We start from the raw sequence: 21,786 nt of genomic DNA, 5'->3' as shown, positions 1-21,786 counted from the left end.
AAGTAAAGGGGTAAGTAAAGGTAAGTAAAAGGGTAAGTAAAGGGGTAAGTAAAGGGGTAAGTAAAGGGGTAAGTAAAGTGGAGTAAAGGGGTAAGTAAAGGTAAGTAAAGGGGTAAGTAAAGGGGTAAGTGAAGGGGTAAGTAAAGGGGTAAGTAAAGGGGTAAGTAAAGTGGAGTAAAGGGGTAAGTAAAGGGTTAAGTAAAGGGTTAAGTAAAGGGGTAAGTAAAGGGGTAAGTAAAGGGGTAAGTAAAGTGGAGTAAAGGGGTAAGTAAAGGGTTAAGTAAAGTGGAGTAAAGGGGTAAGTAAAGGTAAGTAAAGGGGTAAGTAAAGGGGTAAGTAAAGGTAAGTAAAAGGGTAAGTAAAGGGGTAAGTAAAGGTTAGCAAAGGGGTAAGTAAAGGGGTAAGTAAAGGTTAGTAAAAGGGTAAGTAAAGGGGTAAGTAAAGGGGTAAGTAAAGGTAAGTAAAGGGTTAAGTAAAGGTAAGTAAAGGGTTAAGTAAAGGTAAGTAAAGGGGTAAGTGAAGGGGTAAGTAAAGGGGTAAGTAAAGGGGTAAGTAAAGGTAAGTAAAGGGGTAAGTAAAGGTTAGTAAAAGGGTAAGTAAAGGGGTAAGTAAAGGGGTAAGTAAAGGTAAGTAAAGGGGTAAGTAAAGGTTAGTAAAAGGGTAAGTAAAGGGGTAAGTTAAGGGGTAAGTAAAGGTAAGTAAAGGGGTAAGTAAAGGTTAGCAAAGGAGTAAGTAAAGGGGTAAGTAAAGGTTAGTAAAAGGGTAAGTAAAGGGGTAAGTAAAGGGGTAAGTAAAGGTAAGTAAAGGGGTAAGTAAAAGTTAGTAAAGGGGTAAGTAAAGGTTAGTAAAAGGGTAAGTAAAGGTAAGTAAAGGGGTTCTTTATCACAATTTACCGCAAGTCAGGTGACACGCGAGGGAGAGTGATCCATTCGGAGCCTGTCACATATAAACCATTTAATAATTATTAATGATAATCAACAAATTGTGTTTGACATTTTCCTATTAACAAACTAAAATTCCCGACTAATACACATACAAGAATTTAATACATTTTATTTTCAAACAATAATATCTAGTTGAAGCATCAGCATTAATACCCTTATATAACACATAATTTATATTTGCAAACAATAATATATTCTGAAAAAAAAACAAAAAACTTACAGCTTAACCTACAAATTTACACCTAAATTCTAAAACAGGGAAACATGTTCATCCTTCGTCCGTTTTACAGCGGCAACACTTTTTAAAACGTAGCGCGGGTAGTCGGAAACCTATCATTTAATTGTTATTCCTCGCTGTCTGCTACCAAATAGCTTTCTTGTACCGATAGAGATTAAACTTTGTTTCTTCACAATCCTCAGTTTCAATCAACATTGTCAATTCTGGTCCCGAAATTACGAGAAAATATTCCAAATTGTTCAAATCCTTAAATCTGGCGTATAAAGTGAGATCATCATGGGTTTGTCAGTAGAACACCCCATACCCCAGGGTCCCAGAGCGTACGCAAACCAAGTTAGCAACATCAGCGGGATCTTCTCCGGGGCAACAGTCCTGACAGCATGCCAATACTGGGAATACCGCACAGTTTTCAACATCTTAGGATTCTTAAGAACTGCAACAATCTGAGAGGAGGAACTATCTCGTTTTGAGTCTATGTCCGGCAATGGTTTTTTGTACAACCACTTGATTTTGTTCAAATAAACGGGTCTGAGGAACGGTAATACTGGTTCCAGTTTGAGACAAGTTCTCTGGAATTTGACACGTTTATTGCTGGCTCGTTTGCACAGAACTGTGTGTTTATTGAGGAGATTTTCCCGCTCCTTAACTATGGTGGATGTGTCTAGAATAGCGGTGGGAAGATCGGAAATGTTCTGAACTAAACTCTGAAGTTGCTGGGCTTGTTCCTCCAACTCTTTCTCACTCTCTGTTAGCCTATCAACATACTCTAACATAGGCCTCACCGACCATTCACCACCTGGCATTTCATACCTCGCTCCAGAGGGTGCAAACTCCAAATTCAACATATTCAGAGACAGTGATTTCATCTGAGATTCAACATTTCCCCAGTTAGAATAAGCCTCCTGGAGAAGCTCCCTCCTGCTCTGAAGTGGTGTCTGAAGTGAAGCAAGCTGATTGCGGAGGGAGATAAGAGTGTCCTTATCTAGAGGGGACATGACTCGGTGATCTTGAGTACTGTAGTCACTTTGTAGTAGGACTTCTATCTCCTCACATTTCGTACGCAGATCTTCAGCTACCTCCTTCCATTTACCTTGCACCTGAAGATAGAGATCAGTAACTTAAATCTGATCAAAAATTCATAATTTCAATGCAGTCAAGCTGACCTTTTTAATAGAAATAGTCAATTTTAAGGTCAAGCTTTCTAGCAAGATAGTGACCTCTCTAAGTTGTTTCCTGGATTCGATAGCTTTCATTCTCCTCTGAAGGAAAGTCTCCAACGTTTCAGCCCAGTCGGATACAGCGACCACTTCCTCTGACACAGCTTCCTCTGTTTCAACCATTTCAAGTATCTTGTTTCGTGATCTGGGGATTTAGGAAATAACTTTGAAATAATGTTAGTCTTAAATCGGGAACTACCCACTTCACACTCGCTGTTTATCAGGATGCAGATCTAGAATACCACTACAAAGAATTTATCAATATTGCTGTGCAAACAAATTACCTGTCAGCCCTCAGGTTCAGCTCTTCCCACTCAACTTTGAGAGGTTGCAAGTTGAACTCAGAGCTGAAACTCTCTATAGCTGTGAAGAGGTTGTCTACGGTGGCAAGGTGGGTGTTAGCTCGGTCCATCTGGGAAAACAGGCTGTAAGTTACAAAACATCTCTGAAGAATTGGTGGGGAGAAAAAAAAAACACGAAACCTACCATTATTACCAAAATATTCCCACGTAAGGTAATAATCCAAACGTAAACTGATCTGCAAGACACTCCACGGCTCATGGACAATGTTTCCTCTAAAATTACCTGGAGCTGCAAATCCTCAGGGTTTATGCTCCCAGAGTCCATACTGTCAATCTCATCCTCAGTTTTTGTAAGGATCTCATCAGCATCTTGCAACTTTTGCTCCAACGAGGGTAACCTAAACAGTTTCGTTAGGTAACATTCCAACGAGGGTAACCTAAACAGTGTCGTTAGGTAACATTCCAACGAGGGTAACCTAAACAGTTTCGTTAGGTAACATTCCAACGAGGGTAACCTAAACAGTTTCGTTAGGTAACATTCCAACGAGGGTAACCTAAACAGTTTCGTTAGGTAACATTCCAACGAGGGTAACCTAAACAGTTTCGTTAGGTAACATTCCAACGAGGGTAACCTAAACAGTTTCGTTAGGTAACATTCCAACGAGGGTAACCTAAACAGTTTCATTAGGTAACATTCCAACGAGGGTAACCTAAACAGTTTCGTTAGGTAACATTCCAACGAGGGTAACCTAAACAGTTTCGTTAGGTAACATTCCAACGAGGGTAACCTAAACAGTTTCGTTAGGTAACATTCCAACGATGGTAACCTAAACATTTTCGTTAGGTAACATTCCAACGATGGTAACCTAAACAGTTTCGTTAGGTAACATTCCAACGAGGGTAACCTAAACAGTTTCGTTAGGTAACATTCCAACTCACAATATACACTGAATGCACCAAACCCTACAAGGAGAATTTGATAACGTAGATAACAACACATTTTAAACATTTTTCATCTTGGTAACCTGGAGGAGAGGAAGGATAGTGTCTCCACACTTCCACTGATAACACCCTCTATATCACTCAGACTGTTCTGCACTGCTGTAACCGATCTCTGTTGCTCGTATATCGACAAGGGGATTATCTGTAACAATGCGATAAGGATTACAAGGTGCATATTTGTAGTGAGATTAGGGATATTGGAAATTATGAGAGTAAGAATTGGTAATAAGAATTGGTAATATCAATATTGAAACTGAATCATCGGAAATTGAGGAGAGCTTAATTTTTAACAATATCCGTAGAATCATACCTTGGGTATAGCGCGACTGAGTGAGCGATAAGAGTACTCTAGATTTCTCTGTTCCTCTTCTAAAGTGTTCAGCAGATCCTTTTGTTCTGTTAATGTGTTGTTGGTCTCTGTAGCTGTACTCGGGATATCTTCTTCTGCTAAGTACTGAAATCAATTTAGAATAAGGAGCTGTATTTTAATGCCAACAAGAATTTAGAATTCCGCCATGGTTATTACTAAGGACGCTCCGTTTTCTTTGCGGTCTCGCAAAATTATAATTTGTATCCCTTTCAATATCACGGATGTTAGATGACTGTGTTCCTCGATAAGAAAGAAAAGAATGAGAAAAAAGTGACAAATTTAAATCACATTTCAGACAAATCTACATCAGTATTTTTAGCTAGTATACCAGAACCCGACTACTTATTCCCTACCGATATTTTTGCCTAGGCAAAATGAAAGGAAAGTTTAATCGCTTTCGTGAAATACACATACGAACACACAGATTTTCCGGTGTCGAGGAAAAACAAAACAACTTTCATTGTCTACCTCCTCGGCGCTATCAGCGAACTCCTGGGACCGTGCGACCGCCTTCTCAAACTCGTCCAGCATATTGACAAAGTTATCCAGCTCTGAGGCAGCCCCTCTGAGAGCGTCATCAAACCGACCGGTCTGGGAGAGGAGCTTGTGGAGATCCGCTCTCTTGTCCCACTCTTGCTTCCAGTTCAACTGAAATATACAGATCTGTGAGATTTTACTTTTAATTATAATATTGATTATTGGGTAGGGTCTGAGATAGTTTTAAGAAATACTTCTCTTGAGTTATACCAAGGTAAGAAGTAGGTAGTTTGTTGACCAATTTTAATGGGTCTAAATCCTGGTTGTTTCTGATCCATATATCAGAACATTCTCTTCACTAAGTATGAACTTTCTTACTGAATTAGTTCGACTAGAAAGAACATTCTCTACCTGAGAAGTATAACTAATGAGGATGTCCCTGATTCCGGGGTCCAGTTCGGGACCAGTGGCCTCCATCAAAATATACCCTCGAACAAAAACGGTTTTAAAAGATTCAGTAACAGATTTAAAACAACACTTTTATGTCAACGCTTTTATGTAAAAAAGCTACGAATAACACTAGTCGATACGGCCGTTAACGAGTAAGAACACATGCCAAAGGAATTGTAAGCAGGAAATGACTATTACTATGGCACAGGGGTGTCGAAAAGTCGAGGCCAAATCTCTTTCGACGACAAACCATAGTGCGTATATCAAATATATGCAATTAATTAAAGCGTTGGCTTGTTCTACTAAGCTACTAGTAGGCTAGATAACTTGTTCGTAGCGGAGTGTTAAGTGTAACGGGTTCATTAATAAACCAACAGACATGCGGCAAATGATCTCTCACACCTATCGTATAGCTTCTCACAGCACCCACACAAGGGTTGATGGCAAAGTTTTGCCGGTTTTCTCTTCTAAAATGGAGAGTTCTTCAAAGTTTGGTTCCGATAAAAGTCAGTAAAATGAATGACGCTGCTGTTGGATGTACTTGTCTCGTAGCGGTTGAGGCCAGGGCCAGGCGTTATTATCCCGTATAAGTCCAGGGGGTTTTATTTCATTACTTCCCATTACTTACTATCTGGATTATTCTAACTAAATATTTTCCTTTACTTTTTATCAGATCTTGTTATTAGTTTCGTGCGGCTACGGTTGTAGCTTTGTGTGTGACATGGCTTTCAATATAAAATCTTTACATAAATGGAGAACGAGATGAAATCGGCATCTCGTCAGTTACTAAAATCCACAAAAAACTCGGTTGTTTGAATTCGGTATCCTACGTGTCAGGCAGGAAAATGGTTTACTGCTATAGGGTAAAGCACATAATTTTGTCATTTTTTGGCAATTTTCCGACTGCCTGATATAAACCATGGGTTTTAACCTCGTCTGAAATTCTGATTTAGATGAAACCTCTAATATGTTATAGTAGACAGTCTAGGCAAGTTCTATCACAAAAATGATCGAAATTGCTGGGGTTGAAGATGTTCAAAAAAATTATTTTGAAAAAATGACAAAATTAGGTGACTTTACTTAATTTTGTCACCCCGAACCTAATTTTGTCACTTGAAGATTGTGCAAAAAGTAACCGTTTCTCGGTATTTTAGACTACCTGGATGCATCATTCGAGCGCTTTTTTACCAACATTGACCTCAAAAATCCCAAAGATATGATGTTTTCATAGTTTTGTAGCTTGATGAAAAGATGACACTTTTTGGGTATATAATCTTAGAAAATAGCCCCCAAATGCCCCTGAAACCACTGGTATCTTGAAAAACAATTGGTTCTAGGTCTAGGTTGAAATTTTCATGTCTGTAGATAGATCACTTGCTTAGTAATTTCATCAATTATTTTTTTAGTCATTTTAGATTGAAAAAATCAGATTATCCACCTCGGCGAAAATATGCTATTATAAGTGTTATGCTATTATAAGTGCCTTATACATATCCTATGGGCAAAAAAACTTCAGAATAGTTGTATAAGGCCATTTTCAACACAATCTGTGATTTACAAGAAATTTTAGAAAGGTCGATTTTTTTGACAAAATTAGGTACTTTTGGCAAAATCGAACCTAATTTTGTCACCCTCTGTAACTTAAACAATAATTGCGCTAGAGACTTGAAAATTTGTACGTATACTTCTGCTGTAGAAGATATTTGAAATATGCAATGGCATGAAGCTAGCTCAATTACTTTTGAAATAGCAATAAATCAAAATTTTGAAAATTCCTTAAGAAAACCTTAAGGATCTTATTTATTTTTCGGGTTAACAGTTTCGCCTTCATTTTTGACACAGATGCAAAAGAGCTAAAAACTTAAACTTTGTAGGAGCAGTTTCAGCAAAGTCTAAGCTTTCTTTTTATACACAAACCTTTTCTTTCAAGCTGAAATTCCGAGCCGAGGCAGTTTTTCAGAGCAAAATGACAAAATTAGGTACCCTGACAAAATTACGTGCCTTACCCTACCAGTATCAAAATCTATTGTTACCAGAGAGATTGAGAGAAAGCATTGATCAAATACCCCTCAAAAGATATATAATAGGTTATAAGCCACTCATGTTGCTATACAAAAATCGGTTAAATCTGTTTATAGGCTTTAAGTGTTTCGTCTCTATACTAAATGTTCATACGCCAACAATCAACATGCCACAAATTGAGAGATTTACCAATGGATCTACGGTGAAACACCAGCCATCTCTTAGGATTATAGAGACTTAGAGAGCGACAATAATCTAACGCACGAAACAGTAAGAACAATCGAAGTTCCCTTTTATCACTTCCTTGTTGTTGTATAGAGACCCTCCTTAAGTTCTCTGTGATGTCACCAACTCAACTGATGACGTCACACGAAACGACATGGCCCCAGAGAGGAGATATAATAAAAAACATTCCCTCGTGTAATACTTTTAAGCAAACGTTCTAAGGTTAGCTTACAGGACGGCGGACAAAAAAAACCAACCTGATGATTAATTTGAGTCTGTAGAGCCGCGCACTCCTCGCCCCTCTCTTTTAGCAACAATTTCAACTCCTCCAGATTAGAAACTGTTACTGGTATATTCTCTGGAAAAGAGTCAAGGTTTAGAGTAGTCATCGTGGTAAAATGGGCGTTATACGAGACCAAGTGAACTGAATAAGTTATGCATTTCCTTCCCGATTCTCAAAACTTGAATCATAGCATTTAGTTAGTTAATACTCTGATTCAATTAATGAACTGACCTGGTATGTTGGTTATATAATTGAGAGTTGCTTCCAGCTCAGCAATAGGCAGTCTCATCGTCTCAGCTGTCTCCATGGTGTCTGGTATCATCTCTTCGGAGGTGGGGCTCGTTGTTTCAGAGTTATCCGTGTCCCCATTGAAGCGTCTAGACCCTAGAACTGGTGAACTAGCAGCAGACAAGTACTCAGCCTCACTGTCCAGGGTTATGCTGCTGTCTCGTTGAGACACTGCGTCCTGGTCTCTTACTGCCTGCTCGGCACGGGGGATCGGCTGTAAATGTGGGGGTTTTTAGTGACAACAAAATCATAGCACTTGGTAATTTTCAAGAAGAATATTATTGTTTGACTGTTCATGATTATACTATCAAGCAAAAATGAGTAGCTAACTTTTTCTGAGTTGTTGACGGGAGAGTAGTCCTCCAGTTCCAGCCCGGAATCCTTGTCCTCCTCACGAGAATTGTACTCTGGTGTGGTCGAGAGACTCTGCTCTCGCTGAAATTAATGCTATTTTCAGGACAACGTTGGCAGGGGTGGGAAATTACACAAAAATAAAAGTGGGCGCATTTTTGTTATCAAAATATTCGACTGGCATGGACATCGGTCAGAATCATGTGAAGAACTGTTTAGTCAGACACTGTTTTGTCGACCTTTCGAACGTCGATAAAACTAAGTAATCTGATAAGAAATGTCTCATAATTACCGCAGCCATTATTTGGGGGAGATCTGAGTCTTCAACTGGGGTGAGATCTGTTTCTTCCACCATTAAATCTTCCTCCTCCTCTTCGGTCGAACTTTCATCATCTAGATCTTCCTCCAATAGCTGGTATTCTGTTCAAAGGAAAACGTGAGTCAAACTATCAAACACTACCATGAACAATCATAATGTTGATTGTCGGCTTGTATCAGCGTAATCCTTTTGACAGTTTGACGCCCACGTATAGACGACCTGGTTCGAGTTAAACCCAAGGTGTTACTAGAAATCAACAGCTCTTTAGATATATGTAAAATATGCCGAATATGTAAAATATGTACCATGGGTGAGTTGTTGTTTTAGTTTCACGATAGCCGGTGGAATGTCTGGCACGTTATCCGACAGGACCTTGTTCAGCAGCATCAGATAGGTCACCACACTTTGGTCGTCTATATGCTGCTTGTTCATATCTGTCGGGGAGAAGTAGAATTCATTATTATAGGTTTCATGGATTATATTTCCCGATATCAACCTGTGTTCTCTATAGCGTTAATATCATGGAATTAAAGTGGGGAGGCAATTATTTAGACGCAGAAATAAAGCACTAGACTTAGAATTGCAAGAGGACAGAAGCCTCAAATTACAAAATTGGTTTACTATCAAATTGTGTGACATTTAATGACTTAGACTAAATGGTCACTGTAGGTAGAGCAATTGAATTCTTTACTATATAGTGTATCTAACGACTAACGTGTGTAACGGAGTAAATCTCCGTCAAATGGTTTACTTACTAACTATATCTCTGTGAGATATATAACTCACTTATAATATGAATTCAAATCAAAATCGGATTCATCGATAGATGAGTTTGAATAAAACCAGATAAACGCATCAAACATAGGTCCTAGTTACAAAGTTGCAAGAAGAGAGGGGATGGAGACGGTACTTCAACCCGAATTCCAGTATGAATTTAGTATTCAGATGTTAGTGATGTAGTTCAACAGGGTCGAAGGACAAGGTACTCGTGGGAAACTTCAAAAGTTTATAAAGTGAGAAGCGAACAATCAGAGAAGCAGAAGTTTGTAAGGAAACTCGTAACAACTCACACTAACCCATACTAAATATACTCGTTAAACTTTCTGACTCACAAATGTCTGAGATGATATTTAATGTAAAGTGTACTCGCACTGAGTGACAGCTATGAACAATCAGACGAAAATGACATAAAGTTATAGTATATTACAAGATTTTGATCAAGGTTTTATACATAACTTTTCATAGAATGGACTGGTAAATTATCAAATATTCCGGGTACCTATTCATGTTCAATTAAGCAAAAAATAATTAATTAGACTAATATGTTACTGTGTAGCGGTATTTTATAATCAATCGCAGGAATTAATTCTCAATAATCTTAATACATACTATATACATACAATAAAATAACTCCGAAAATGTATAAATTATAATATCATGTAATTATGTTATGTAATTATATTATGTAATTATGTTATATATACGGGACGGAAGTAGTAGTGCCACAGCCGGATTAAAACATTGAATGTCAGTGTAACGAAGAGTATTAAATTTGTAAGCCTGTAATAAAGAAGAGTATTAAATTTGTAAGCCTGTAATAAAGAAGAGTAGTTAAATTGTATGTAATAAACATAAACGAACCCTCCACATCCAGCAGTTTAGGAACTGAGTAGTTCTTCTCCACAAGCCCAAAAGCTATGGCGAACCTCTGTTCAGGGGTCTTGTTGTGGTATATATCCGCGTAATCAATCAGTTCAGGTTTATTTCTGCGGAGGGAATAATCGGTGTGTTTAAATTAGAATGGGGAGGGGAAGCACGGATGAAGGATCCGGACCATAATAAATAAAGGCTGGGAACTTGATCGTCGTACTATGACTCTTATTACAGAAATTTCAACCGTCAACCTTTCAAGGACCACTCGAATCCTCCTACTTGAGACAAACTAATATCACCAGTGAAGTGGCTGACCTGCTGATAATAGCGGGGAGAACAAGGCCAGTTATCCAGGTTCCCAGGAAGTCCTTCTCAATGTTCTCTAGACCTACGTAACCTGCAGCGTTCTCTCCGCACCAGTTCCTGTGGGACAATTATCCAATTAAATGATATAATCATTTTAATCCATATTCAATGGAAAGTAAATAATAAAAAATATAGATATAAAATAAATGATAAGTAAAAAATAGTTTATGAACAATAAAAAAACATCCAACAAACTGACTTGCAGTGGACCTCAGCAGATACGCCCATCATATCTCGTTCTTGTAAGTGAGAGTATCGGAGGATGAGATGCCAGCAGAGAGCAAGTGTTAGCTTGGGGATACCCTCGTATATAGCAGAGATGGAGATGCCGTGTTGAGGCTGAGTGAGGTGGTTAATTAATTAATTGGTTAATTGATTAGTTTATTAATTATTGATTGAAAGAAGAGTTGAACTATAAACTCTATCTTAAATCTACAGTAGACAATTTTATGTATGAGAAGGCGACAGAAAGTGAGAGTGGGAGTAGAAGTCTGCAAATAAAAAGTAAGCGCTAGTCCCCGAGATAGGGAGGCATTGCACTCTACATAGTTTTCCTGAAATGTGACAGACCGATTGCTAAACACAGCACAGAACTTATCAACCGAAGGCAAGAAATTAATACTACGATATAAGTGAAGAGAAAAGGAGAAAACAATTGGATGTATGTACAATCCACACACCATTTGAACAGGTCCTACGTCAAGTACATTTTACATAAAGAGGTACTATCAGGTATATTAATGCAGTGTGTAAAATCGAAGCATTTCACTAACAAAATACAATGAACTGAACGTGCAATGCATAAAGCATAAAACAAACTTGGACAAAAGGGTTTTAAATATGTCTGATACGACGTCAATCACCGACAAACGCGTCGCTACTACTACAGTCGAGCACTGAATATCAAATCCACAACTATTGATGCCGTCAAATGAAGTATTAATCACTGATAACGTGCCCTCTGTTCGATTTCAATACCGTTTATTTCAATTATAGCGACGGGTAGTCTACACTGCACTAGGTATAAATTTGTTAAAACTATACAACAAATACACATGGAAAGTTAACAGAGTTTCGGTGCGAACACCTTGTCAAATGCACATATTTAGCCATAGTTAGCAGTAGTATAAACCCGCTGACGTAACCTGTCGTAAGCGTAAGAACGAGAGAATCTTCTAGCACTCTCTAGTGCATTCTCTCGCATTCCTTAACTAGCGATGTAGATTGTAATCAACACTGTTTGTAAGTGGTTAGTGGACGGTTAGGCTCATTTCGGCATTAATAACTTCGTAATTGTGGGTATTTTCGAGCAGTACACGCTAAGCATATGTAATTAGAATGTATTCTTTGAAAGTTAGTGCAATTCGTTTACTTTGATAAGAGTAAAGCTTACGTAATTACAATGTATTCTTGTAAATTTGTACTAGCCACACCCCAGAGGAGAAATACTCTAGCAGCACAAAACAGCTTCTCAACGTTCTTATTAAAACAGTAACAAACTAGTGACAAAGAAAGGGAAGCACTACAATCAGAGCATGTACACACTTCACACTTCATACTGTACAAGCTATACAAGCTGTACAAGCTGTAAGCAGGTACATACAGTAATTAGGTAGGAAACGTAGCCCCACAAATAATCAACAAATTAACCAATTACAAAGTTATAGGGAGGGTAAAGTCTCTAGCTTCACATTCTTTTAGCTTCACATTCTTTAAACCGAGAAAGACACATCGTGTAACTAGACAAACTTTTTTAAACTAGCTTACTATACCATACAAATCATGATCCTGAGCAGAATACGAGTACAAAACAAGAGAATACAGCTAGTATCCTAGAGAGCTGATTTTGTTATATTGTACAGAATCTTACTTGCTCTTAGAACTTAATATCTTCTACAGAAACCATATCTCTGTATAAACTAAGATGCGATTTACTGTACTACACGGCAACTACACGGCAATACAATGTTATCTACAGAATGTAAACTATCTACTAAGTTTACAAACAGTCCAGTAGGCACTACCGTATACCAATCAGTACTTAGTGCCAGCAATTAGTAAGGATCGTACTAAAACAAAAGATCAATTGGTTACAGAGAGCAGCCGACCTGGATAAAGCTTAATGGTTCCTATCAATAATGGGATAATTACAATTTCCTTGCATTGCGGAGGCTTTTAACCTAAAACGCATGTGTGTGCTTACTAAACGGTTCAATGGAAATAGAAATTTTTAATGAAAATCGATCGTCAGTGCAAATTATGGGAATACAATGGCAAATAATATTGTGCGATTATAGCACACAACCAATAAGGCACGTATATTCTAGATTGGCACGAAATTTGATATTTGATATCAATAAGGCGATGAGAAGAAAGGGACATTTGATAAAATGAGGAGATCAGCTTCTGAAGAATATCACGCTTAAAATAGGATATTAAAGGAGAGTTTAAAATATAAGATTGTCATGGCAGTGCCAATGGCGAAACGTACCTATGTACTGCTCATTTTTTTTGCACTAGAACTAATTTTCTAAACTTACATCAACTTTTGAGAGTGCCTCCAGAGCTCGACCAATGTTTGATCTGTTATGAATCTCCATTCTACCTGTCGGGAGATAATAGTTAATTAATAATTGGTTTTATTTTACTATAATTGTGGCCAGGCTAGTCAACATTGACCATTATATAATATCACGATTATCTGTTTACTCTTTAGGCGAATTGATCATAGGAATAAGTCATAGGATGGAACCAAAACGTTTTTATTTTTTGGAAACAAGCTGGAGAAAAATCATAGGGCGAATTAAAGTAAAGAACTTAAAGAGTTACAATTCAAATCCCGGTGGTATTTATATTTTACATTGTCTCAACCGGTGAACAAACCTCGCTCAGGACGAAGACTAGATTCGGACAGGATATTGATCAGTTTTATCAGGGTTGTACCAGACTTCAAATCTTCAAACAAATCTCTTATTTGATCCTTTTTGCTGAGACTCATGTTAGCCCACCTAGTGAAGGTTTTCTTTTGCACTTTTTCTCGCACTTGTGCCAAACTTTCAACCCTGGGAAAGGAAGGGTAGGTTAAGAGATGAGGTGTTATCTTTTACAGATTAGTTACACGGAATCAAGAGTTCAAATCTTGTTTGATAACAAGAATTTGAAACTAGTGCTGAGAAGATTATAGCACATTATAAAACTAAAAAGAGGATCAGTTAAAGCTTATATTATGTTAACTCTTCAAATATACAGAATTAAAATATAATTTATCACATGCTTGAATTTAAATTTTGAGACTGAGAATTTCTAAATCAATGTTTTGCAGAATTCGTACGATCAACACGGAGATATAAACAACCACAAGAAAAAGTTATATTATTTATTAAATAATTGTATTACGCTCTTTCGAAGAGTCATTCGATCATAAGATATCAGTAATCACTAATTAGTAATTACCGAATCTAACCCATCATTTCTAATTAATGTTGAGATGAGTTATGAACATCATTACAATCATTATTGACCATTTCAATCTTAGTGTATAACATACAAAATCAACCAATTTGCGATAAAAAAGTATTTATTTTCATGTTCGTGAATCTAACGAAGTTCGCATTCACTGGATCGAGAATTTTAAAATGTCATCTGAAAGTTCATGCTTATAGTTATATTGGCTTCACTGCTAAAAATGCTGGCGCGGAAAATCACTCTTTACTACGAAGACAGTCATTTAAGACAAGATTGTTCTATGGTGCTTGTGAGGAGAACAAACCTATGTGAAAACACTCTTCTTTCACTCAATCGTTCATTTCTTGAAATCACACGCTCAGCGATTTACTGTCACATACAGCTACAACTTTGTCACACATTGAAGTCTGAACACAAACAGCGGAATAACACAGCTTTATCACACGTAGCTTAAGCTTGGTCACACATTATAGTGAGTATATAACCACACATTATAGCTGTTCAGCACACATTGTAGCTTTAGTAAAATCACACAAACATGACACACAGGTAGCTGCTGGTGATCACCTAAAGGCAGGTGGTTCCTCTTGCACCCAATAATCACCAGTCAGTGAACACGACCTCCCGACAGGATCCTCTTCTACCTCGTAGTCTCGCGGAGGGACGGACACGGTGAAGGGAGAAGCTCCGCCATCACCATCATGGTCATTGGTCATGTGATCAGAGGAGGGGGGTTCTAGTGGTCTGTGCTAGCTGGGAAATCAGTGGAATGAGCCTTATGTAAACTGGACTTACCTTGAATAAGAATTTTTCTTTCTGATGGAAATGAGCGTGGTCTCATTTTGTAGGTCAAAGAAATGTTCTAATGTGACATATAATAAGGTTCGTAGATCAGATTTCATCTGGTGATCGTTTTTAATTTCTTGTCAGAAAGTTAAGACAACAAATTAATTTCAAAGTTTTTAGTTTCAATTTTAAGATAAAGCCTCAAGGAAACAACGCTTAGTAGTCAACATTCGATTTAGCTACTAATCTTGTATATCAATGAATGGCTATAAGTAGGTCAGTATTTATAGTTGCATGTCATGCATAAAATTGAAAATAAATATTGTCTAGATCCTTCTCAGAGTAGTAAGCTTATTCTAGATCCAGATGGATCTATACATTCTATAGTCTATACCGACACTTATTTGTTTGTATCTGTTCGCATTTGACGATCTACTAGAAGTGTGTGGTGCCCGTCCGGAATATGATTTATTCTCAACAAATGAGTTATCAACTGTCCGTAAGCTAATGGTTGATGTAAAATCTGCGGCTATCTGATTAATGAAATTTTAAGAAGCTTCGAGAACTCTCCACAATTTAGATTGTAGGCGTTAGAACAAGGCACGAGAACACTCTGTTTGAAACAGAGAAGTGATAATTTTTTATTAAAGAAACAAATATTCACTTCTGGCCTAAGAAACTGTTTACCACAATTCCGGAGGGGTGGGGAATTTTCTAAATGTTTCCTCGATATGCTCAATAAATTCATAATAAATTAACACTCAGCGACTCAAATTCGACAAGCACTTCGCAATCTCGCAATCTCACGGTCAGAAAAATAGACCAATTTAAGAATTAACAAATCACATACTATGACTTATATTTGTACAGCTATAATTATACACATATCGAGACAAACATAGCAGCGCGTTCTCCTCTAATTCAAACGTGCAACGTCAACAATTATTCAACATATATTTCCAGCCATCATAAACAGCAAACAGAACCTAATCAGAAGTATTTAGTGTTAACATTTCCGGAATTGTACATATTAATCATGTTAACAATCTACCAAGTTAGTCATGTTTAACTATGTTAATTATGTTAACTATGTTAATTATGTTAACTATGTTAGTAACGTTACCGTCGGTCTATAGGTGCAGTGTTTGTCACTGATTCCATCTCCGACTGCAGTAGTATATGACAGGGCTACGAGATTGAATCTGCTATTCAATTGTAATTTGTAAAGGCAAATAATATGATCAATGTTAGAATTTGAAAGTAATCAACAAATCAACTTAGAAATGCACCAACAAACGTAATATGCGTTTACAAATGGTTTAATAGTTGATACCTGCAGATACGGGAAGAAAGCGACGGAAGAAAACGATTACTCACTGGTTATTTAAACAATTTGTCCTAATGAATAAAGACATTATCTTCAGTAAACGCATAGGATCCGAGTCAAAATCAAAAGTAATGAGGTGAGAAAACCAGGAGTACACTTTTATCCCGCAGAAATGAGACGAGTGTAGAATTCATTCCAGAGAATGGGATGGGTCTACCGAAATATCAATTCTAGTAGCTCTAATAATACCGCCCACCAAGTAACCTACTTGAAGTGTAGCTACTTCTAACAGCGTTGCAAACGGTTTACAACAGCTGGCAGCAGTTTAATACACCAGTCATCACTTCTAGGTTCATTGACGCGGTAAAATACTTCTACAGTTCAGCTTAACTTACACTAATACAGCTGAACCAGTAGTGATAGTAAGTCATACCAGAAAGAATTATTTCAATTGGGCACTCAGTGACTGAGCTATTAAGGCCCACCCTGTACAATTAACTTAAAGTTAATGAAAGGGAGTTCAACACACCGCAGATAGAACGGAAGTGAAAAGTGCTTTACTGAAAAGTGAAATAGAACACCAGGCCGGGTCTCGTGAAAGAAAATGATCGAACAATGAAGATAATATTTAAAGATTATGGAATTACTGATTACATCTAATATTCGCGGCTCAAAGAAGGAAGTAGTTCACTACTACTAGTTGGTAGTCTCATTGTTAAAACTTCTATTGTGATAGTTGTATAAATACTATTGTACATGATATAAATTATAATTGTATTACTGATTTGGCAGGCTATAGTGCAATGTATATTGGTCAACTGTTGTCATGTCTGCCAATAATACTCCTAATAATACATATGTTATATTATAAATGTATTGCATTATTGTATAATATACTGTCTCGTTATCATTCATGAATCATGACACAGGTTTCCTTATCAATAACCACATATCCATATTAGGTGCTTATCAGTGATCACGAGTCATTGTACAATGTGCAATCCATCAATCACGTGACAAATGACGTCACAATTAATCACGTGACGTATCAATCACGTGACACATGACGTCACACATGACGTCATACGTGACACATGACGTCACAGGAATATTACTGTCCAAAACAGAAATACAACAAAAACTTCTAGAGCCACTACTGAGCAAATGAGTGTGAGTTTAGAGCACTTGACGTCTGTACAAAGTGTCGGTAGTTTATATTGCTCGGAAGCAATTAAACAGCACCACACGCACTAAGTTTTATAGGGGGGGGGTGTCATGTCCGTCTATGTCCGCCTATGTCCTGTCCTTTTTGGATTCTATGAGACAACGGACGTGTTTTTTGGGACATTGGCGGACACGGACGGACATTGGCGGACTCGGACGGACATTGGCGGACTCGGACGGACATTGGTGGACATTAGCGGACATTGGTGGACATTAGCGGACAAACATTTTGAGGACTGAAGAGTACTGAAGAGTACTGAGGAGTATGGCTGAGAAGGATGGCTGAGGAGGATGGCTGAGGAGGATGACTGAGGAGGATGACTGAGGAGGATGACTGAGGAGGATGACTGAGAGGGAGGAGAAGGATCAGGAAGACCCAGGAGGAGGAGGACCCAGAAAGAGGACCTAGGAGGAGGAGGAGGAGAACTGAGGAGGATGACTGAGGAGGAGGAGGACTCAGGAGGAGGACTCAGGAGGAGGAGGACTCAGGAGGAGGACTGAGGAGGACTGAGAAGGAGAAGGACTGAGGAGGATGGCTGAGGAGGATGGCTGAGGAGGATGACTGAGAGGGAGGAGGAGGAGGAAGACGACTGAGGAGGAGGAGAAGGACTGAGAGGGAGAAGGAGGACCCAGGAGGAGGAGGACCCAGGAGGAGGACCCAGGAGGAGGACCCAGGAAAAGGCCCCAGGAGGAGGAGGAGGACTGGGGAGGAGGAAAACTGTTGAGGACTGATGAGGAGGACTGAGGACGAGGAGGAGGAGTAGGAGGAGGACTGAGGAGGGGAGGAGGAAGAGGACTGAGGAGGATCAGGAAGACCCAGGAGGACCCAGGAGGAGGAGGAGGAGGAGGACCCAGAAAGAGGAGGAGGACTGAGGAGGAGGACTGACGATGACTGAGAAGGAGGATGACTGAGGAGTACTGAGGAGGATGGCTGAGGAGGATGGCTGGGGAGGATGGCTGAGGAGGATGACTGAGGAGGATGACTGAGAGGGAGGAGGAGGAGGACTCAGGAGGAGGACTCAGAAGGAAGAGGAGGAGGACTCAGGAGGAGGACTCAGGAGGAGGACTTAGGAGGAGGACTCAGGAGGAGGACTTAGGAGAAATGAGAAGGAGGACTGAGGAGAACTGAGGAGGAGGAGGAGGAGGAGGACTGAATAGGAGGAGAAGGAGGGGGACTGGGAGAGGACTGGGGAGGATGAGGACTGATGAGAAGGATGAGGAGGAGGACCCAGGAGGAGGAGGACTGAGGACCGAGGATGAAGAGGAGGAGGATGAAGAGGAGGAGGATGAAGAGGAGGAGGAGGACCCAGGAGGAGGAGGACTGAGGAGGACTGAGGAGGATGGCTGAGGAGGATGACTGAGAGGGAAGAGGAGGAGGAGGAGGACTGAGGAGGACTGAGAAGGAGGAGGAGGAGGAGGAGGACTGAATAGGAGGAGGAGGGGGACTGGGGGAGGACTGAGGAGGAGGATGGAGGACTGAGGAGAAGGATGAGGAGGAGGACTGAAGACTGAGGAGGAAGAGGAGGAGGATGAAGAGGAGGAGGAGGACCCAGGAGGAGGACCCAGGAGGAGGACTCAGGAGGAGGAGGAGGACTGGGGAGGAGAAGGACTGTTGAGGACTGATGAGGAGGACTGAGGACGAGGAGGAGGAGTAGGAGGAGGACTGAGGAGGGGTGGAAGAAGAGGACTGAGGAAGATCAGGAAGACCCAGGGGGAGGAGGAGGAAGAGTAGGAGGAGGAAGCATCTAGAAATGTTATTTCCATTTTTGTCCGACGAGGAGGAGGAGTAGGAGGAGGACTGAGGAGGGGAGGAGGAAGAGGACTGAGGAGGATCAGGAAGACCCAGGAGGACCCAGGAGGAGGAGGAGGAGGAGGACCCAGAAAGAGGAGGAGGACTGAGGAGGAGGACTGACGATGACTGAGAAGGAGGATGACTGAGGAGTACTGAGGAGGATGGCTGAGGAGGATGGCTGGGGAGGATGGCTGAGGAGGATGACTGAGGAGGATGACTGAGAGGGAGGAGGAGGAGGACTCAGGAGGAGGACTCAGAAGGAAGAGGAGGAGGACTCAGGAGGAGGACTCAGGAGGAGGACTTAGGAGGAGGACTCAGGAGGAGGACTTAGGAGAAATGAGAAGGAGGACTGAGGAGAACTGAGGAGGAGGAGGAGGAGGAGGACTGAATAGGAGGAGGAGAAGGAGGGGGACTGGGAGAGGACTGGGGAGGAGGAGGACTGATGAGAAGGATGAGGAGGAGGACCCAGGAGGAGGAGGACTGAGGACCGAGGAGGAAGAGGAGGAGGATGAAGAGGAGGAGGAGGACCCAGGAGGAGGAGGACTGAGGAGGAGGACTGAGGAGGACTGAGGAGGATGGCTGAGGAGGATGACTGAGAGGGAAGAGGAGGAGGAGGAGGACTGAGAAGGAGGAGGAGGAGGAGGAGGAGGACTGAATAGGAGGAGGAGGAGGGGGACTGGGGGAGGACTGAGGAGGAGGATGGAGGACTGAGGAGAAGGATGAGGAGGAGGACTGAGGACTGAGGAGGAAGATGAGGAGGATGAAGAGGAGGAGGAGGACCCAGGAGGAGGACCCAGGAGGAGGACTCAGGAGGAGGAGGAGGACTGGGGAGGAGAAGGACTGTTGAGGACTGATGAGGAGGACTGAGGACGAGGAGGAGGAGTAGGAGGAGGACTGAGGAGGGGAGGAGGAAGAGGACTGAGGAAGATCAGGAAGACCGGTAACACGACTCTTGTCCGACAGCGACATCTGTCCGACAGCGACAGACCCAGGGGGAGGAGGAGGAAGAGTAGGAGGAGGAAGCATCTAGAAATGTTATTTCCATTTTTGTCCGTTTTTGTCCATTTTTGTCCGTTTTTGTCCGCTATATTTTTTGTCCGTTTTGAAAATATAGGGTACCGAACGGACAAAAAACATGATCCCCCTATAACAGCAAAAATTGAACATTTTATTTAGCAATTTAGGTGTCCATTAATGTCCGCCTATGTCCGTCTATGTCCGCCTATGTCCACCTATGTCCGTCTATGTCCGCCTATGTCCGCCTATGTCCGCCTATGTCCGCCTATGTCCTGTCCTTTTTGGATTCTATGAGACAAGCGGACATAGACGGACGTGACACCCCCCCCCCCCCCCTTTATAGTAGCAGGACTGGGAGCAGTCGCTACTTAAACAATTTTAAACAATTATCATCTCTGTATCAAATTAAGTGCTGAGGCATTATTCCTTCCTTAAACATTTACTTAAACATTTACTTTCCTTAACTGCACTGGTTATTTCAACACTAAGACGGCAAGAGGCCTGCTCACAACAGTCTATCAAGGAAGATTTCATGTAGTCTAGGGATCAATCAATTTTGACTCAGTTCTATACATCCCGGCTCTCACATATAAATATTCTAAGATTCGTCGATGCCTGTAATCGGGGATTAATCATAAAAAGAGGGACGCTTTGGGCGATGAAAACAAAAATAGCTGCACCTAAACGCAGCATCAACGATAACAGGACGAGCACATGACTGTAATACACTGTAATACAAGAGATCTCGTGCATGACAACATCTTAAATATGCGATTGAACGAGTAACTTGATCGATCTACGTAATCAGTTACTAAAATGAGACATTTTAAATCGCTGAATATTCAATTGTCAGAGCGTTTATTTTGGTCGGTTAGTTTGTACCACAGTAACAAGTTAAAAAATACCAACCAGAATCAGTTTTCAGGACCAGTATTTAGTATATATAACCATTTATTATTTTATTAGTACAGGCTCTACTAATCTTCATGCACATATCTTCGCAACTTACTTTTGCTTGAGATTCTTTCTAAAACCCAGTGGATCTGACTCAGTCATCTCAGGGACATAATGTACTACAACTGGACTACAAAAGAGCGTTCAAACAGAGTTAAAAACAGTTTGTTAACAGTTAACCAACACAACAGTGTGGCGTGTCAGAATGCGAAGTTTGCAGTATCATTGCTGTACTTTCAGACTATCTAACCTGAAATCTAATCATTTACCAATGTATAAGATAAGGTAAACTATCGAGGAATGTGATAATAGCAATGTGATCATAAATAATCAGATTTGTCTGTGCTCTAAACGCATATCGGAGCTAATCGCATTCCGATCTACAAAAAAGCACATACCTACACCATATACCTGTAATGAATTTACAGAACGCTGCATGATAAAATAATGACTCAGCATCCTTCAGTGCAAATTAAACAAAATTATACTCAAAGATCACGCTGTGTAGAATTATACCTCCGCAGCTTTAAAACTGTGTCTATTGAACATCATTGGCAAAGAAACAAAAATGTAGCGGGTTCAGATAAACAACGAGCCTGATACCAGACTACAATTGACTGCTGACTACATACTGGCCCATTATACATAGAGTGTAAACTCGTGCCACCATGTGGCCGACAACTATCGCTCAAGATTTAAGATGTCTATAAAACA

General features: G+C 40.1%; 1 protein-coding gene across 13 annotated transcripts in view; it reads right to left on the bottom strand.

Moving 5' to 3' along the window:
* Positions 1 to 942: 942 nt before the first annotated feature.
* The window catches only part of LOC134817639 (alpha-actinin-like), a 70,501-nt gene continuing 49,657 nt past the window's right edge, over positions 943 to 21,786 (bottom strand). The window contains exons 1-20 of one of the 13 annotated variants that reach the window (XM_063826881.1): positions 15,882 to 15,948; positions 14,540 to 14,725; positions 13,391 to 13,569; positions 13,048 to 13,112; positions 10,707 to 10,846; positions 10,457 to 10,564; positions 10,130 to 10,254; positions 9,565 to 9,606; positions 8,794 to 8,922; positions 8,462 to 8,589; positions 8,149 to 8,253; positions 7,762 to 8,032; positions 7,505 to 7,605; positions 4,542 to 4,721; positions 4,014 to 4,157; positions 3,727 to 3,845; positions 2,985 to 3,099; positions 2,684 to 2,811; positions 2,400 to 2,544; positions 957 to 2,279 (exon numbers count right to left, since the gene is read on the bottom strand). In XM_063826881.1, the coding sequence (XP_063682951.1) occupies positions 1,422 to 2,279; positions 2,400 to 2,544; positions 2,684 to 2,811; positions 2,985 to 3,099; positions 3,727 to 3,845; positions 4,014 to 4,157; positions 4,542 to 4,721; positions 7,505 to 7,605; positions 7,762 to 8,032; positions 8,149 to 8,253; positions 8,462 to 8,589; positions 8,794 to 8,922; positions 9,565 to 9,606; positions 10,130 to 10,254; positions 10,457 to 10,564; positions 10,707 to 10,846; positions 13,048 to 13,112; positions 13,391 to 13,569; positions 14,540 to 14,688 (3,231 nt within the window). In that variant the 5' untranslated portion in view covers positions 14,689 to 14,725; positions 15,882 to 15,948 and the 3' untranslated portion in view covers positions 957 to 1,421. Of the gene's footprint in view, positions 2,280 to 2,399; positions 2,545 to 2,683; positions 2,812 to 2,984; positions 3,100 to 3,726; positions 3,846 to 4,013; positions 4,158 to 4,541; positions 4,722 to 7,504; positions 7,606 to 7,761; positions 8,033 to 8,148; positions 8,254 to 8,461; positions 8,590 to 8,793; positions 8,923 to 9,564; positions 9,607 to 10,129; positions 10,255 to 10,456; positions 10,565 to 10,706; positions 10,847 to 13,047; positions 13,113 to 13,390; positions 13,570 to 14,539; positions 14,726 to 14,767; positions 14,947 to 15,881; positions 15,975 to 21,127; positions 21,355 to 21,786 lie in introns of those variants that run through there. The other 12 variants (XM_063826878.1, XM_063826880.1, XM_063826883.1 and 9 more) reach the window with 12 other exon arrangements.

The sequence above is a fragment of the Bolinopsis microptera genome, chromosome 6 (genome assembly GCF_026151205.1).
Source record: "Bolinopsis microptera isolate Bmic1 chromosome 6, MBARI_Bmic_1.0, whole genome shotgun sequence".
NCBI classification, from domain to species: domain Eukaryota; kingdom Metazoa; phylum Ctenophora; class Tentaculata; order Lobata; family Bolinopsidae; genus Bolinopsis; species Bolinopsis microptera.
The sequence above is the reverse complement of the archived record's forward strand: the minus strand, read 5'-3'. Positions and strand labels throughout refer to the sequence as shown.